The 18,813-nt window shown below is 34.3% G+C and overlaps 1 protein-coding gene and 1 pseudogene across 2 annotated transcripts in view; one reads left to right on the top strand and one right to left on the bottom strand.

The window, feature by feature from the left end:
• Nucleotides 1–18,813, top strand: part of VPS13C (vacuolar protein sorting 13 homolog C) — a 182,085-nt gene that overhangs the window by 85,504 nt on the left and 77,768 nt on the right. For both annotated transcript variants that reach the window (XM_068552869.1, XM_068552859.1), the window contains exons 30-41: nucleotides 578–694; nucleotides 1,574–1,677; nucleotides 2,077–2,244; nucleotides 2,746–3,050; nucleotides 4,808–4,955; nucleotides 5,965–6,073; nucleotides 12,345–12,481; nucleotides 14,185–14,341; nucleotides 15,311–15,390; nucleotides 15,887–15,946; nucleotides 16,655–16,811; nucleotides 18,612–18,728. In XM_068552869.1, coding sequence (XP_068408970.1) covers nucleotides 578–694; nucleotides 1,574–1,677; nucleotides 2,077–2,244; nucleotides 2,746–3,050; nucleotides 4,808–4,955; nucleotides 5,965–6,073; nucleotides 12,345–12,481; nucleotides 14,185–14,341; nucleotides 15,311–15,390; nucleotides 15,887–15,946; nucleotides 16,655–16,811; nucleotides 18,612–18,728 — 1,659 coding nt within the window. The remainder of the gene's footprint in view (nucleotides 1–577; nucleotides 695–1,573; nucleotides 1,678–2,076; nucleotides 2,245–2,745; nucleotides 3,051–4,807; nucleotides 4,956–5,964; nucleotides 6,074–12,344; nucleotides 12,482–14,184; nucleotides 14,342–15,310; nucleotides 15,391–15,886; nucleotides 15,947–16,654; nucleotides 16,812–18,611; nucleotides 18,729–18,813) is intronic.
• On the bottom strand, nucleotides 7,799–10,299 carry LOC137759793 (intraflagellar transport protein 88 homolog; annotated as a pseudogene).

The following is an 18,813-nucleotide window of genomic DNA, read 5'->3' as shown; positions in this document are numbered from 1 at the left end:
TAAAAAAAATGTTTTTGTTCTTATTCTGGTGGTGATGGGGGATGCCTTTATATGGATATTAGGGGAAGAAGACCTGTATTTATTCTGAGCTCTTCCTCCTCTCAGTGGCTCCTGAAAGGACACTATAGAGGGTTAATCTTCCCTAACATTTTACAGATAAGGAAATCAAGACCCAGAGGCATGAGGGCCAGGGTGCAGGGATAGCATCACATTGGATAAGAGCCCAGCTTTCGGATCAGAAAGAACTCAGTTCAAATCCTGACTCTGCTACTTAAACTATGGGACCATAGGCATATTATTTAATATTCAGTAACTTCCTTGAGTTTCAGTGTCGTTATCTTTATGTATTTTAAGTTTTTTCTTGCTTTTACATGATCAAAGTAGTACATCTCACTATTAAAAATGCAAACTATATAAAAGAATATATAAAACAAAAAAAAATTTGAAATACTTAAGAATTTGAGAATTTTAAAATTATTTTAAGCAGAACCATGGTTCACTTAATATAGGGAAGGAACCTTAATAGAGTGTATATTACTAGAATCCACTGTGATAGAATTGCTTTATTTATATGCAGTGATTGTATCCTCTAAGGAGAGTGACATTATTCACTTCAGGCTGTTTGCCAAGTTGAATGCTTTCTGTGTTATTGTTTGTGACGAGAAGAACAATATTGCTGAAATCAAGATTCAAGGTAAAAGTTCTCATGATATTAAAAATTGTTTAAAAGATAAGCTTGTTTTTGTTTTTGTTTTTTGCAATGCTGAAGTATATATAAAATGGAAGGCTCTGAGCTGTGAAAACTGGATTATTTTATTTTGTGACATAATTGGATTGCATGTTTTCTTAACTCTTTGAGAGTTGAACCACACATACTGGTGTCTTGGACCGTTTTGAGAGTTGTCTCAGAGGTGAAAGGAATACTCATGTAAATGTAGGCATGCTGTTGATGAGCTAAGTGTCAACCCAGAATTCAGTTTAAGGTCTGTGAATACGCTTTATCTTGGTACAAATGCAAAGCAACCTTATCATGAAGAACAAATCCTATGAGCCCATTATGTTCTTTTAGGCAAAATCTGTTAAAACGAATGTAGCTTTTTTCTCTGACTCTATCTTTACCAGCTCATTGTGATCTGGTAAAGGTAAAGAATATGTTTAATACGATTCTTGAAGAACTTAAAACCCAGAAAACTAGGGTTTTTCTTTGCTCTTTCTAAACTGGCAGTGCATCTACTAGTCTGAATTTGATTCATGAAACTCTTATAGTCTCCATGTAAATGACTGGATATAAGGTGTAAAGAATTTACTAAAATCCTAAGATAATCTGTCTGCACTAGATGTAGTTTTTTCACAAGGTTGAAAATTCAGATAATTATTTTTTAATGAGTTTACAGGTTTCATTGTTCATAAAACTAAAAATATCTAATATTGCACTTATTTATCAATTGTGAGTTCAAACATTGCTAAATTTATAAAAATATCACCTACAGAATAAAGTTATTCAATGGAAGAAAAATGTTCAGATCTTATTATGGTATCTATAGAAATTATAATAATATAATTTTTTTTCCAGGACTCGATTCTTCCCTTTCTCTTCAGTCAAGAAAACAGTCACTATTTGCCAGATTGGAAAATATTATTGTCACAGATGTTGATCCTAAGACAGTTCATAAAAAAGTAGGTGATAGTAAATCATTAATATTTTGTGATGATTGAATGTGAGCCTTTATTTTAAAATATATTTTATTTTTTAAAATACTAATGACTAATAACTAGTAACTATACTAATAATACTAATGACTAATAACTAATAACTATACTAATATACTAATATACTAATACTATAATAGTATAATAGTATAATAGTATTAGTATAGTAGTATAATAGTAATAGTATAATAGTATAATAACTATACTAATATACTAATACTAACTATACTAATATACTAATACTAATAACTAATATTTTGATAGAAAAATGTTTCTATAATGATTATAAACCCTTTTAAATTGGGATTTTATTTTGTCATTGTCATTGTCCATTGGATGGAGTGCATTCAAATCTCTGCTTTTCAGGCTGTGTCAATAATGGGAAATGAAGTCTTTCATTTTAACTTGGATTTGTATCCAGATGCTACTGAGGGGGATTCCTATACTGACATGTCCAAAGTGGATGGTGTGGTGTCACTGAACGTTGGCTGTATTCAGATTGTCTATCTCCATAAATTCCTCATGTCACTTCTGGTAAAATCACTATTTATATATAGATTTTTTGACTTAGAAATACTTAAAGTAAGTCTGATAATTGTGATTGCAAATCTTAAAACTTTGAATGTTAGGTTGTGCATTGATTTGATTATTGATGGTATTTATGGATTAATGTAGAGGTCAAAACCTCTCTTTAACAGTTGAAATCTGAATCATATAATGATTTTTGTGTAGCATTGTCTAGAACTGGAATTATTTTTGCTGGAATATAATGAATCCAAATTCTCAAGTGCAAAAACTATTAAAAATGTTATTTTCTCTGTTCCTCAGCCATGTAAGTCTAATTATAATTAGCCCTTGTCAGGTAGCTCATAAATATGGATGGATAATCAGTAATTCTTTCCTAACTAGAAAGATAGGACTAAACTGAAAGTTATTTATTGGAAAAAAATTAGCACATAAATAAAAAGAAGATGGTGTTAGAAATGATGTGCTTGTCCTCCTGTTTGAATTGCTCCTTTTATTTTGTGTCCACAGAACTTCCTGAACAATTTCCAGACAGCCAAAGAGGCTCTGAGTGCTGCCACTGCTCAGGCTGCAGAAAAGGCTGCCACGAGTGTGAAAGATTTTGCCCAGAGGAGCTTTCGTGTTTCTATCAATATTGATTTGAAAGCACCAGTTATAGTCATCCCACAGTCTTCCGTTTCCACCAATGCAGTAGTGGTAGATCTTGGGTTAATCAGAGTTCAGAATCAGTTCAGTCTGATATCTGGTGAAGACTACTCAGACCCTCCAGTAATTGATAGAATGGATGTGCAGCTAACAAAGCTTAAGCTTTCTAGGTATACTCTTTCAATAATTATGTATTGATATTTAAGTATGATTTAATATTGTCTATGAAATTTTATGACTGTTGAAATTCATGCTCAACATACTTCTGTTGCACAGAGCTGTTTTTTAAATCAACTTTTTATTTTGAAAAATCTCAAGCCTACAGACAAATCGCAAAAATAGTACCTATAATTTTTCAACTAGATTCACCAATTATTTACATTTGCTTTAACTCTGTGTATATACATATTATCATTTAAAATATTTAAAAATTAAAATTTTATTTTTATTCCGGTATGATTGACATATTAGTTTCAGGTATACAACATAATGATTTGATAGTCATATGTATTGCTAGATGGTCACCATAGTAAGTCTAGTTAACATCCATCACCACACATATTTACAGAAAATTTTTTTCTTGTTATGAGAACTTTTAAGATACATGCTCTTAGCAACTTTCAAATATACAGTACAGTGTTATTAACTATAGTCACCATCCTATATGTTACATCCCCAAGATTTATTTTATAAATGGAAATTAAAACACTTTATGCTAAACCATTTGAGAAAAGATATCTTAACCCTTTGCCCCAAAGTGCTTTAGCATGTGTCTCCTAAGAACAAGGACATTAATCCTCTTACATAATAACCACAATTATCAAATTCTGGAAATTTAACATTGATATAATCTATTATCTAATATGCATTCAATATTCAGATTTTACCAGTTATTCTAAGAATGTTCCCCTCAATCCAGGATAACATGTGGCATTTAATTGTATCCTATATTAGTGAGGGGGATTTCTGTACTGATAGACATTTATTCTGGGATAGTTCTTCAGCCTTGCTTTGTTTTTCATGATGATGACAGTTTTGAAGAGTTCAGTCTAGTTTCATAGAATGACTCTCAATTTAGTTTTGTCTGAGTGATTTCCCATGATTTAATTGAGCTTACACATTTTTGGCAGGAATGCTGTGTAAGTAATGATGTATCTCTAGGGCTCACACCAGAGGACATTTGAAAGTGTGTATGTTCATTTTAAAATCATTTTCTACCCCATCCAAGGAGATTTAATTATCTTGAATACAAAAGGAATGATTATAAGACAAGTCCAGGAAAGAATCCTGGTTGAAGAGCTTTATAAACTTAGAAATAGCTTACTTTTCATCTTGCCATTTTTTTCTCTAATCTCTGTACCAGCACACATATCAGTCCTTGAACAACTGTATTGATGATTTCCCCCATAGCTTCAAAAATATCAGTTTCTTTTAAAAATTTACTCAGTTTGTCATCTATCTTCTGTTTAAAAGAAAAAAGTTTTCTTAAAGGCTAATTGTATATCATATACAGTTGACCCTTGAACAGCACGGGTTTGAACTTCATGGTTCTGCTTATGCACAGATTTTTTTTTCTAGTGGTAAATAACACAGTATCATACAACCTGTGGTTGTTTAGAACTGTGGTTATGGAGGAACCGCATATACAGAGGAACCGAAATATGAAGGGCAAACTATAAGTTACATGATTGCATGGAGGGGTCGTCACCCTAGTCCCCGGTGTTGTTCAAGGGACAGCTGTGTTTAAGTCTGTCCATGCTAGTATATTGTAGATTAAATTAATTATAAGCCAAGTTTAGAAAACACTAAAACAGCGCTGTTTCAAATCAATGTTTAGAGCAGCAACTTTGGACTTTGTGGTTTTTTTAATGATATGTTGCATTTACCCCTATGTTTATGCATATATATCAATTATATTTTTCATTAGGACAGTGATCCAGCCAGGCATCTCCCATCCTGATATTCAGCTGTTGCATCCAATTAATTTGGAGTTTTCTGTAAATCGGAATCTAGCTGCATCTTGGTACCACAAGGTGCCTGTTGTGGAAATTAAAGGTCATCTTGAGTCAATGAATGTGAGTATATGAGTGAAAAAAACTTTGTTTTTTAAACTATTTTTTAAATTTATTTATTTTTGGCTGCATTGGGTCTTCGTTGCTGCGTGTGGGCTTTCTCTAGTTGTGGTGCATGGGCTTCTCTTGTTGTGGAGCACGGGCACTTCAGTAGTTGTGGCGCACGGGCTTAGTTGCTCTGCGGCATGTGGGATCTTCCCGGACCAGGGCTTGAACCCGTGTCCCCTGCATTGGCAGGCAGACTCTTAACCACTGTGCCACCAGGGAAGTCCCAGAAAAAGCTTTCTTTTTGAAAGTTCAGACTCTGAAGACTTTCTCATTATAAATTTAAATGAAATGTGGAATTTTTACTGATTGTTGTAAGGAAAATTTCAGTGTGATATTGTCCAACAGGATCTTTATTAATTTTAGTAGAATTTAATCTTCAGTTAAATGTTACGTAGCTTTTAAATTTGTTATGTGTACACGTTAGCAGAGATCTGTTTGTAAATTATTTATTAGTGTATTATAATTATAGCTCATTCTGTATATTATATACACACCCTTTTATTTTAGGGATATCTGAGTATGAGTACCCCTCAGATAATTATAGCATTGAGTGAAATGCCTATTTTTCATATTGAAGGTGGCCTTTTATTACATTGAAATTCTTACTGTTTAAAAAGTGGAATTTACGTGTGTTCTGAAAGTCACTTATTAAAAAAAGTGATCTGATTTCTTTAATAATTATTAACTTTCACTAAGGATCATATTGGTTAAGTAGATGAAACTAATATTGACTTGTAAATCACATTGTTTTTCTCCAAACACTGTCTTATATTTGAAAATGAAATTTTTAACATGAAATAAGTAGTGAAATACTTGAGTGTACAGTGATTGTACAATTTTTTAGTCAATGTTAAGAGTATCCTGTCCTTAGTGTTTTGTTACTAAGGATTTGTTTTCCATATTAAAATTGTTTCATTTTAAAATGAAATATCTTTTTCCTTTCTTGGAACATCATATTTCACAGGTTACTCTAAATCAAGAAGATCTTAATCTTTTATTTAGAATACTAGCAGAAAATCTCGGTGAGGCTACTGAAGATTTGAATAAAGTGAAACCAAGAGTGCAAGAGACAGGTAAGAGGTTGACAGTAGGTGGTGTAATAAATGTTTTTTACAATTTTGTAGGGGAGACAAACAATAAAAATGAAGTAAACAAATATACATTTACAAATTGTGATTTGTATTACCAAGAAAACAAATAAGATGCTATTGAATAAAACCATAGTTTGCTTTTAAGTTGAGTAAAGTCAGTTTCTAAGTTGCATGAGTTAGGAGGAGGCCATAAAGAAGGGTTTCAGATCAATGGTGAAGTCCTGGAAAAATTTTTGAACTTGCATGTATAGAGAAAAAAACATTTTAAGTTGGCACTAGGCTCTGTAGCATACTTGATCTGACTTTTTTTAAAAAATTTTTTTAAAAATTAAAAAAAAATTTTTTTGGCTGTACTGTGTGGCATGCAGGATCTTAGTTCCTTGACCAGGGATCGAACCCATGCCCCCTGCAGTGGAAGTGCGGACTCCTAACCACTGGACCACCAGGGAAGTCCCTTGATCTGATTTTTAGCTGTACAAAGTGGAGTGGTTGATAAATTACCACTGAACAAAGATACTGAAAAAATTGTATAGCAATAAAAATGCAAATAGTATTTAAATTATTAGATACAGTGGCCCTTAAAGGCAAAGTAACTACCAGACTTATTTTTTAAGCTGATTTATATGTACACATATACACATACACAGTGTATCTTGGTATTCATTCCATATCTCTATATATGCTGTGTATAGATCTGACTCATTCTTTCTAATGGCTTCTTGGTATTAAATTCTGTTGAAGTATCATAATTTAGTTAGCAAGTCCCTATTGATGGACATTTCAGGTGGTTTTCAGTCTTTCACTCTTACTATGTTGCATTAAATATCCTTGTACATACACTTTTACAAGTGCATGTTTATCTGCAGGGGAAATACCAGGACTGCTGGGTTAAAGGGTATTTTGTTTTTATTAAGTTAAAATAATAATTGAATTCAATCAATACATTTAATAAAATTAATTTTATTAACATTTTGACAGATTTGCCAGTTGACCCCCATAGAACTTATACTCATTTTGTACTCCCATCAGGTGGTTTTTCTGTGCTTTTTCTAACACAGTGTATTACCAGATTTAAAAATTTTTGCCAGTTTGCTGCTGAGTGAAAAATGGTATCTCACTGTATTTTTTCAATTTTAAAAAACTTTTTTTACCTGAAACTAATGTAATATTACATGTCAGTTGTGTCTCAGAAAAAACCCAAAATACTAGGGGGGAAAAACCTTTTTTACAGTATGTTAATACATATAGTAAAGTGCAATTCAGTGGATTTTTATATATGGCTACACCAGTGTAATCACCATGATTAAGATATAGAACATTTCCAGCACTGCACCCTAGAGCTCTCCCTATGCCTTTACCAATCAATACCAAACACCCTGCCCCTGAATCCACCCAGAATTAAGTACCATTCTGATTTGTAATATCATACATTAGTTTTGCCTCTTTTTGAATTTCATATAAATGGAATCATAGAGAATTTACTTTCATTTTTGGCTTCTTTCTTTTTTTTTTTTTTAATTTTCACATGTTTTTATTCCATTAAAAGCAAAACAAAATCTAAATCCATACTCATAGAACAGAATACACTTATTTAAAGTTTTGACAGTGTGAAAAATTAAAGTTTGTATATTTAATCCAAACTTTAACATCAGTATTCTCTTGTAAGGCGATTTCTTTCCTTTAATAAATAATATATTAAAATATGTATTATTCTGGAAGCAAATCATCTCCTAACTGTTCATCAGCAAAATCATCCTCGTTGACTCTCTTTTTGGGTCTTTCTATTTGCGGGCCAAGTGGATCCACATAGGAGGCATCTAGCTCCTTGTTACTGCTGCTCTCATAAGGCTCGTCTGTCCCAGGCAGGGCTCGGAGCTGGGTGCTGAGCCTCTTGCCTCTGCTACCGGAGCCACAGTTCTGGCCACTGTCACTGCCAGCGCTCCTGTCTCTCCTGCCATGGGGACCCCCGCTGCCATCCCTGCCAGACTTGATGCGCTGTTCCGATTTCCTTCATTTTTTCCAGTCTCTTGAGTTTTGTTGCATATTCTTGAACTTCTTTTAATCCAGTGTCTGTGCAGAGATGTACCAAGAAACGTAGACATTCAACATTTTCTGGAAAATTTCTGTGAATATCTTTGTAAGTATCTAATGCTTTTTGGTAGTTACCACTTCTTCTAAAACAACTAGCTACCATCAGCTGCCATTTCACCTGTGTAGGCTGTATAAGAGAAGCTCTTTCAAAGTACTGAATGGCTTTTTCACAAAACTGGGTGTCAATGTAATAGGCCGCGAGCCACTCGTTGACTTCAGTGTTGGACGGGAAATACCTATATGACTCATAGTAATATTGAAATGCTTGGGATTTATCCCCCTCAGTGTCATATAATCCTCCCAGTTTAGACAAAGCTCTGGAGTCAGTTGGAACAACACTGATCAGCTGCATTAACCATTCCATAGCTTGATTGGGATCTTCCATTAATTAGTATACATTCGCTATCTGGTAAAGGACTTGGGTGCTGTCTCTTAGGATTGCGTGAAGTTTCAGGAAACAGTCCAAAGCTTCATCAAACTGGTTTAACTTCTTATAGGTAAGGCCAATATTATAAAGTGCTTTAGTACAAGAAGAATCATTTCTTAGAGCCTCATTTTACAATTCAGCTGCCTTCTCATAATCACCATTTGCAAAAACTGTATTCCCTTTATTAGTAAGAGCTGGCGGATTATATCTGTCAGAGTTCACAGCTAAATCTGCATAGCTACCGGCTTCTGCAAATTCATTTTCCAAATAATACAGGAATGAGAGGTTGGGTGCAGCTGCACTCTTCACTCTACTGTCCTTTTTTTCAAACATTTTAAAGGTCTCTACAGCTTGATTAAAGTCCTTTTGTCTCAGGTATGTTAAGTGCGTTATTTCCAGATCATTTGCCGGCTCTACATACTGAGAAGCTTTCACAACTTCAACACACCAATCATAAACTACAGCAAAAGATGTTTCAATTACAGGAGCAATGAGTTTTGCTCATGATGTCATGGTGTATTTTTCTGCCATGTCTTTCCTTTCACGTTCCATTTGCCTTAGGTGATCATTTTTTATAGATTCAATCACTAAATTAGTATGTGGGTCATCACTTGGTGAAATGTATTTATCATCTTCATCAGTTTCTAATGGAACAGCAATCAAGTTTTGGAATGCCTTCTTCATTTTTTTCTCGATCTCCAACAGCAAAGTAACTAAGAATTAGGTTGAAGCCTGCCTTCAGATTTGAGTACATTATGAGTACATTTGAGTACATTTGAGTACATTATGAGTACATTATGTGCTCAAATAAATTCATGGCATCTGAATACTGCCCAGTTTTAATAAATGTAACTCCAATGTTCTGCATAATTTTAATCCTCATTTCTTTATGGACACTTGGAATTTGATGTAAGGCTATTTGGTAGAATTTAATGGCTTTGGAATAATTTCTTTGCTTTAAATAAATATTTCCCATATTCACTTTCAACCGTCCTGCATTGCTAAACGTCTTATTTTTCACTATAACTTGATAGGTGTTTGGTGCTTCAGCATACATTTCATTAGCTGAATATTGACTGGCCAAGTTGAAAAGAACTGATTAAGTTAAATCCAAATTGATGTTTTCTGGACTTGTAACTTGTTCTCCTTGTCTCACCAGGACTCTCTCTTTTCTTCCTGCATCTTTTGCCTTTTCTAAGGCCGATTTTAAGTCTCCACGACTGTTAGCAATACAGCTTTCTTCTACCGACTCATTTACTTTATTCTCTAATTGTCTCATCTTTTCTTCTCGGCTGTCTTCGTTCCTGGCCTCCAGGGGCGGTGCAGGGCCCCACGCCTGACCACGAGGGTCGAACGCAGAGCCTCTCAAAGCTGCTTTGGTAAAACCAGCTGCCCTCACTGCTGTCATGGGTCTAGTAAATCCCTCCTGAAGAGCCCCTGCCATTGGTCTTCCCACTGACGATGCCAGGGATGTCTTGGACCCATACCCAGTAGCTACAGGTCTAGCAACCGCTGTGCTTGGTATTTTAGCAGTTACGGGAGGTCTTCTGCCATGACTAGTTCTCACAGCTTGCTGAAAAGCTGTGTCATTCTCCAGTTGCTCGGCATCATAGGTTGGATTGTAGTCATTATAGCCAGACTAAAGATCATCTTCATCTGTCTCTGGGGCCAGGTGTCCATTTTGCATCATTTGTACCTCCGTGAGAGGGGGGCCCGAGCTCGTGCCTCCTTGGAGCCTTGCCGGGGATTTTGGAGCTTTGCGTTGCGAACTCGGGGTCGGGGGCTCGAGGGCCGCGCGTGGCTTCGGGTTGGGGGGCCGGTGCGTGGGCCGGGGGCAGAGCCCCCGCGCCCCGCCCCCACGGCCCCCTTGGAGGGCGGCAGGCACCCGCGCCGCCCCAAGCCCTCTCCCGCCTCGCGGCGAGGGGAGCCGCGCGATCGTGAGCGCGGCGGGGCCGGCGCGGCCTTTCTGGGGCTCGGCAGAGAGCTGCGCGGCCGCAGCGCTGCCACGCGCGGATCCCTTGGCTTCTTTCATTCAACATTTTGTGGGATTCATCCGTGTTGATGTCTATAGCGCTAGTTCTTTTTATTCCTGTTTCCAGTATTTGACTGTCATGAGTGAAATTGCTATGAATGTCATTTTACAGTCTTTTGGCACACATATACTGTTTTCTTTTGGACATATAGCTAGGAGTAGAATTACCGGGTCATATGTTAGCTTACGTTTCGCTTCAGTAACTTACGCCAGGCTATACTGAATAGTTTTCCAAGTGGTTGAACCAATTTACTTTCCCACTAGCAATGTATGAGAGTTCCAGTTGTTTCACATTCTCACCAGTACTTGCTATCCTCAGTCTTGTAAAATTTAGCCATCCTGGTGGTTATATAGTAGTATCTCTCTGGGTTTTATTTGTTCCCTGGTAACTAATGAAATTGAAAACCTTTTCATATGCTATTTGGATATCCTCTTTTGTGACATGATCATTCAAGTCTGTTGACCATTATTTTTATTGAGGTATGGTCTTTTTTCTAACTGGTGTATAGGAGTTGTTTATTCATTCTGGTTAGGAGCCCTTTGCTGGTTATATGTGTTATATGTATACATGTTAGTATATGTGTAGAAATATCTTCTCCCTATCTGTGCTTTACCTTTTCACTCTCTTAATAGGTTTTCTTTTAATAGAATTAGTTAATTTTAATGAATTCTAATACACAATTTTAAAAAATGATCAGTGCTTTTTATTTCCTATTTAAGAAATCTTTGCCTGTTCCAGGAATTGTTTTATAGAAGCAAAATATTGGCTAGAATTATTTTCCCTCAATCACATTATGTTTGGAACAGTGCTGAAATAAGGTGATAGTTAAGAAACCTTGCCCTGTGCATTGCTTTCTCAAAGGTAATAATTAACAGCAGTGGTTTTCCATATGGAAAACACTAGACAAGGTATTGAATCTGTCTGGACCTCAATTTGCTCATATGTGAAATAAGGACAATGTAAAGGTTTTACCTTAAAGTGTTGTTATAAGAGTTAAATGAGATAGTCCGTGAACATCTGTTAGCACAACATTCAACACAGAGGTTAAGTACTTTGCAAGTGATAGCTATTATTAGTGTTGTGTATTACAGTTTAGAAAGCAATTTTACTGCATTTCAGGATGCGTGAATTTCAGGACAACCCGGTCATATTCATATGGTTTTACTTTTGCTTCTTGGTATGGCGTAAGAGGCTTTAACTCCCCCCCACCCGCTTCTTTCATATCAAGCCTTAGCTCTTATTATCCTCCTTATGATGTAACCATATCAAACTCCATTCTGTTTGCAAAACCTATCCTGATGTGTTATCTCTCTGTGATTCTCCACTACCTCTTATTTTATTCTTCTCTGTGTGAGGAGCTCCTTCAGTTCTACTTGAATTATAACTCTCCTATTAAGACTTTCTTGACCTTCTCATGACAAAGTCATGCTTAGTTCTGTGCTTTCTACGTACTTTATCTAGAGACTATTAACATTTGTCCATTTAATGTGACTAGGTGGAGCCTTCTTATTTTGTTTGTATTTTAAGTATATATGTTTCTTCTACTAAGCCATGAGCTTTCTAAGGGCTAGAGTTGTGTATGACTGATCTGTGGATTTTCAATGCCTGTACCAAGTCCAGAGTACTTGTATAAGTCCTTGTTGAGTATTCATGTAAGAAATGTGTGAATAGAAGTGAATGAATTTCTTTTAAACATCTTTAGGTGAAACTAAAGAGCCACTTGAAATCTCTACATTAAAACAAGATATGCATGTTTCACAAGATAGTTTAACAGCTGGAGTGGAAGAAATTAGATCTGTAGACATCATTAATATGCTGCTGAAATTTGAAATCAAAGAGGTGTGTAATTTTCTTCTGTTTTTATAAAATGAGGTGGATAAATAATGGATATTTGGAATTACCTCTAATAAAGTAAACTTGTAGATTATTGATATGGATAGAAAAAGCTTACAAAGGCTATTTGTAATTTGTATGTAGAAATAATGTTTAAAAATTTGAGAGTTTGCTGAAGATGAGTTATATTTGGGGGATATGATATTTACAGAGAAAATGGTAATATGCCCTGTAACTGGCTTTTCAAATGATTTTAGGACAGTTGGAATGTGGCCTGCTTTGGATTTTATATAGGGAAGGCAGGAAAGGGAAAAATGACAGAGAAATTCTTTGCAAATTTTAGAAACCATTAATAGAATAAAACACAATATGCCTACATTTAAAAAATGTTATATTACCATTACCTGCTTTCCATCTGCAGATTCTTAAGGAAGGGTTAAATGAATTTTCCTCTTCTGTGTTCACACACATAACAGATATTCATTGCATGTACTAAGTGCTAAGGATACAGAAGTAAAAGACATAAACTCTGAACTCAAACAAGAAAACAATTAAAATTTTTGTTAAGTACTCCCATTAACAATGTGCCCAGGGAGCTTGTGGCAGTGATGGTAGGAAGAGGGCATCTAAGCAGTCTGAAAGAGTCAGGGAAGATTACCTGGAGGAAGTGAGATTTAGTTGAATTTTTAAAGAAGAAGATACAGTCTGAGAAAAGGAGTTTAGGAAAGGGACTGGGACAGGGTAGAAAGAGGGATAGGCATACACGTGTGTATGTGGGAAAGCATCGCGGATACAGGGACTTAGAAGAACTTTCTCCAAAATCCCTTCATCGTTAAATAGCTGTGTAGAGGTTATGTTCTATCTTTGAGTCAAAAATAATAAACTTTTAAATAAATGAGTGCTACTTTTTTGATCTGAAATATATGTTTTGAAACTAACTTCCTTCATGCTAAACGTCTGCTGTTTTTCTGGTTAATGTTACAGTCATTGAAGATTTTTAGGCTTTGATAATTGAAACATTGATAAATGAATAATTCTATTTGCACATGGGTTTCATTAACATATGTACATAGAAAACCTATAAGTCCTTTTTAGTATCATTTGTAATACATATAATTACAGTTCCCTTCCCTTAGGACAGTGATTAGGGTGGGGGGAAGCAATTTGCATCCTCCCCTCAAGCTGATAATTGGCATTGTCTGAAGACATTTTTGGTTGTCACTGTCCAGAGAGAGAGTGGGCTACTGGCAGCCAGTGGGTAGAGGCCAGTGATGCCACTGAACAGCCTACAGCGCATGGGACTGCTCCCCACTGGAAAGAATTATCCAGCCCCAGATGTCAGTGGTGCCAAGGTTGAGAAACCTTGCCTTAGGAGTAGTTTAAAAATTGACTGTTTATCTCAGACTTTCAGATCTAGTCTGACACCATCCATCAGACTAGGACTTCTGGGAATTAGGCAGAACAACTTTTTATTCATAACTATCTTGAAATCCATTAGAATATAGTGACAGTGCTTTAAAAGTCTGAACAAGTAAGTGGACCTTCCAATGTAAATAACCCTAGGTAATTTCCAGGCACAAATAGAAGTGAACATCTTTATGCTGTGTGAATATTTTGATAATATCATTCTGGATGGTTATTAAATTGTTAACTTATCTTCAATGTATATTAGTGAAATAGTTTGTGGTAATAGTGGTACCTTTTGCTAGGTCGTGATTACTTTGATGGAAAAAGCAGAAAAGAAAGGAAGGCTTTTACATGAACTAAATGTCCTGCAGCTTGGACTGGAAGCTAGAGTTAAAGCCTACGACCTGACTGCTGAAGCTTATCTAAAAAAAATTAGTATGCGATGCTTTGAGTTCACTGGTAAGTGTGAAGTATAGTCTCTGTAAATTGTGCATGTAATAGGCAGATGGTCATTACCTTTTTATCAACATGAAGCATATTTATTAGTGTCACCATAATTATTTAGTTAGTTTAAATTTATTACATTAATACGAAGTAATTTGATAGTTAAAATTCATTATCTATGTAGTTATTTATCATAAAGTAAGTCTATATCTAAATATTTAGCACAAAGTAGAATATATCTAAAAGAAAAATGAGGCATATGTCTTCAGTACATAACACTCCAGTACTTATGGAAGGCAACATTACATTATAACTATGCTCTGAGGACAATACCCAGGTATAGAGCCCAGGGACCCTTTTTGAAAGGTGAGTTAATTTACTAGGAAGTAACATTTTTTCTTTGTTTTTTTATGTATTTTAAAATTACGTAAGTGTTTTTTATTTGTGTTTAATGACATTAATATATACTTGTAAAAAATAAAAATTAAACAACCCAGAAATATATAGAGGAAAAATTTAACATCACCTTGTAGTCTCTTCAACCTTTCAAATTCACTTTCTAAATTGCACCAAGCCAACTCTTAAAGTTGGTGTGGGTGTTTAAAGTTTATAGGAACTCTATGGGGTAACTTTAAGTAAAGCAAACTTGTATTGAGAATAATCGCTAGTTTAAGTATTTTATAGCTTTGTTCTTTAATATATTACGATTTGTTCAAATAAGTAATACCAGTAGTACCAAATGTTATAGCATTTATAATTGGCCAGTGCTGGGTTTTTTGTTTTTTTGGAGTTTCTTTAATTTTTTTTTTTCAGAGCCAGCTTTATTGAGATACGATTTATATACAGTAAAATTCACCCTTTTTAGCGTACAGCTCTGAGTTTTGACAAACGTATATTTGTGTAACTGGCTGGTCTGTTTTTAAATACATTTGAAATGTCTAAATGACTTAATAATGAATCTACCCTCTCTTTTTTCTCTTTTAGACTCGAAAGGAGAACCTCTTCACATTATTAACTCTTCTAATGTAACAGATGAACCCCTTCTGAAAATGTTATTGAAAAAGGTAGTTTCATTTCTAGGATTCTCTTTAATATTTGCATATATGAAATTATGTCATTCCCCTGTATATAATATCTTGGTTTTCTCCCCTAAAATTTTTCATCCTAAAACTGGTTGATTATAGTGATTTATGCAAGCATCTGACAATCCTGGATAATTTCAATAAACTTCTGAGTTAATCCTATGTTTTTGAGTAAGTAGATGTATACAAAGTTCCATTGTAGTTTGAAGCAAAATCCGTTATTATCTAGATACACTGACAGTTTCCCCTACCTTTAGCATTTCCTCCCAAGTAGGATAAGGAGTTTGGGTTTTTGCTTCTGTAGAATATAAGAAGTGCTTATGTGGTCATGTTTTTGGCATGTTCTTCTTTGCCTTTAAGAAATATGTTTATAGTGTTTTCATACATACTTTGAAAAGTAAAGAATATATATATATTTTTTCAGTGTGTGAATTTTTAGTGTTTGCAACCCAGTGGCTTTATCCTCCATTATTTGTAGGCAGACAGTGATGGACCAGAATTTAAAACCATCCATGACAATACCAAACAAAGACTTCAGGTAAATCTTTTTGAATTCCCTATAAGGTTAGATTATAGTAATGATTAAATCTAGCTTCAAAGCCATCTTCAGTTGTGAGATTGTGAGCTCTAAAATTAGAATAAGGGTGGTGATAATAATAGGTTTAATTTTGTAGATAAAAGAAATGGGTGGAGAGTTGAAATAAAGTTATTACAAAAGTTGACTTGATTTCCTAAAAGACTCCTTGTTTCCCAGATATAAATTAATGATTCCTTGTTGTACACAAATAAAATATTTTTTAAGGAAATTTTGTTCACTATGGTTATTTGGCGTAGTGTTGATGGAAGCATTAAACATTTGAATTAATTGGCTTTAGGATTAGAAAAAAAATTAAGGGTAAGGCTAAAAGTATGGCTCGGTACAGACATCGGTCACCATCCATTTGAGTGTGTATAGTCTGTCTTGGGACCACCTGTAAGGGGACCAACCAACCTAAGGCTGATAATACTTCCTGTATCTTTACTTAAAGCCTATCAAGTTCCTTTGAGGTTAGAATTATCGTTTGGGTGTGGGAGTGGGCAGTGTTGGTTTATTGTCTGGTAAAGGTTAACAAAGTAATAGTGAGTTCTTTCTCAAAAAAAAAAAGTCCTTAGTTGAACTCTTCTTGTGCTACTTGTATACGTTGAGGTTTGACATAAAAATGTTTCCATATCTGAAATCTGCCTCTCTAATTGTTCATTATCTTAGGTTTCATTTTCATCCTTAAACTTAGTTCTTCATTTGGAAGCTTTACTGTCCTTCATGGATTTTTTATCATCTGCTTTTCCATCCTCTGAACCTTCTAAGAAGGAATCGGAGCTGAAGCCACTTACGGGGGAGTCCAGGAGTATCATTGCGAAAACTGGTATTAACTTTTGAGTCATGGTTTAATACTTTCTATCTGAACTTTAATAATCTTATAATAACATGTATTTTCAAGCTAAGATAACTGTTTATCACCTTTATGTTTTAGCTGCTTTGACAGATTAGGTTGGTTTCAAAAGAAAGCAGATTTTATCCCTATGGTATAATAGGGTAATTTAGTGAGAGATTTTAAATAAGTGTTTAATATTTACCATGTATTTATATTTGATTTCACTGCCTAGCTTTTATGTCAAATAAAGTTGTATATACTTTGCATTGATGTCTCTGTAACCTTCACTCCAGTGAAAGTGAGGAAGGAAGTAATTAAAATATGAACACAATCATGTGTAGTAACAAAGGCCCATTTTAGTCAGTCAGTTAAAACTACCTGGTGCTCAACAGTTTTCAGCTTTGCAAAACACAAAAGGAACAATCTCATGGAAGAGACAGACTCACTTTGGTTTCTAACCAAAAGTGTATTTAAGTCACATAGAGATATGGGCACATGCCACAATTTGTGCCGTGAAATATTAGATGTGGTGTAGCGTGAGTGAACATGTGCCTCTTTTTAAGCCAAATATGATTTTAATTATTTTTCTTTCATGTCATATGATGTGAGTATCTAACATGTGGTAATTTAATTTTCAGACCATTATCTAGTTGTATTATATCTATATTACTGGCATCTTTAAAGTGAAAACTGTTAGTAATATTAGATCTGATACAAGGATGAGATTTTTTTTTTAACCAGGGAGCACAGCAGTATTTTTGCATTAAACTAGAGTAAAAGAGTTTTACCTTCTTCGTCTTTAATGTACTTGTTACATTAATATCCATGGAAATACTTACATAACATATACATACATACACACGCACACACACACAGTTGAATAAATGAAAAAGCAATGTTTAAGCTCACAATAAACTACAAAAAATAGTAATCCAAAAAAACAATCTTCTAGTTATGCCAAATAGCTGTTTTTTATGGTTTGATTTTGCTACTTTAAATCTTAAAGGAAAAAAAAAAACCGTTTTTATCATCTAGGTGATTAAGGACTGATGTCCCCATACTTTTACAGTTTTATAGGAAAAAGTGTTTCCTTCAGTCAAGACAAATCTCTAGGAAATTATATCTTAAATTTATCAATCAGGACCTAGACTAAAATAGATTAAGGGAATCCATTTGATTGTGATTTTTATACACATGTGCACAGACACAAATACACATTATAAAATAATTTTTTGTTTTTTTCTTAACTTTAGCCGTTTATGTTCATTTCTTATAGAAATTTTTTTAGGATTCTTCATGGAGAAACATAATATAATCTAGGGAAGTTGTCTCTATAGTTAATAAAATGTATGTGTCATAGTTAATAATACATATTTACTAAGTCATCACTATTTCAATTTTTCATGAAATATTTTTCTTTGATCTAATATATGATATGTAAAGGAGTTCCAAATCAAAATTTAGCTCTAATGGAATCTTAGAATTCTAATATAGGGGGTTTCCTTTTTACCCACAAGAAAAATTATAGTAAGGTTTCCATCTAGCAAAATTATACTTACAAGGTGCTAGTAAACGTTGCCTTTATTTTTAATTTGGATGGAAGTATGCTACTTTCTGTCTGATTGGCATTTGAAAATTTATTTTAAAATAATATTAATTATATGTAATCTTAATGGAGACCTTTTTGGTTCTTCATAGTTGATAATGTACTTTTATTTTAGTGATTTGGGGATTATTTTATGTTATATCATCTTTGCACTTTGCTAATCACTAGAATTCTTTACTTTTCAGTATCCAGCAACACTTCTCAAGATGATGTGTTTGATTTAAAGGTCATAGCTGAATTAAATGCATTTAATGTCTTTGTCTGTGATCAGAAGTGTAATATTGCAGATATTAGAATACATGGTAAGTAATTTTTTCTTAGTGTAGGTATTTCTGTTTCTTTACATAGACCTTCAGGGAGAATGAGCTTGTTGCATGGTAGATTTCT

This window comes from Eschrichtius robustus, chromosome 1, assembly GCF_028021215.1.
Source record: "Eschrichtius robustus isolate mEscRob2 chromosome 1, mEscRob2.pri, whole genome shotgun sequence".
Taxonomy (NCBI): domain Eukaryota; kingdom Metazoa; phylum Chordata; class Mammalia; order Artiodactyla; family Eschrichtiidae; genus Eschrichtius; species Eschrichtius robustus.
This window is presented reverse-complemented; position numbering and strand designations above follow the sequence as displayed.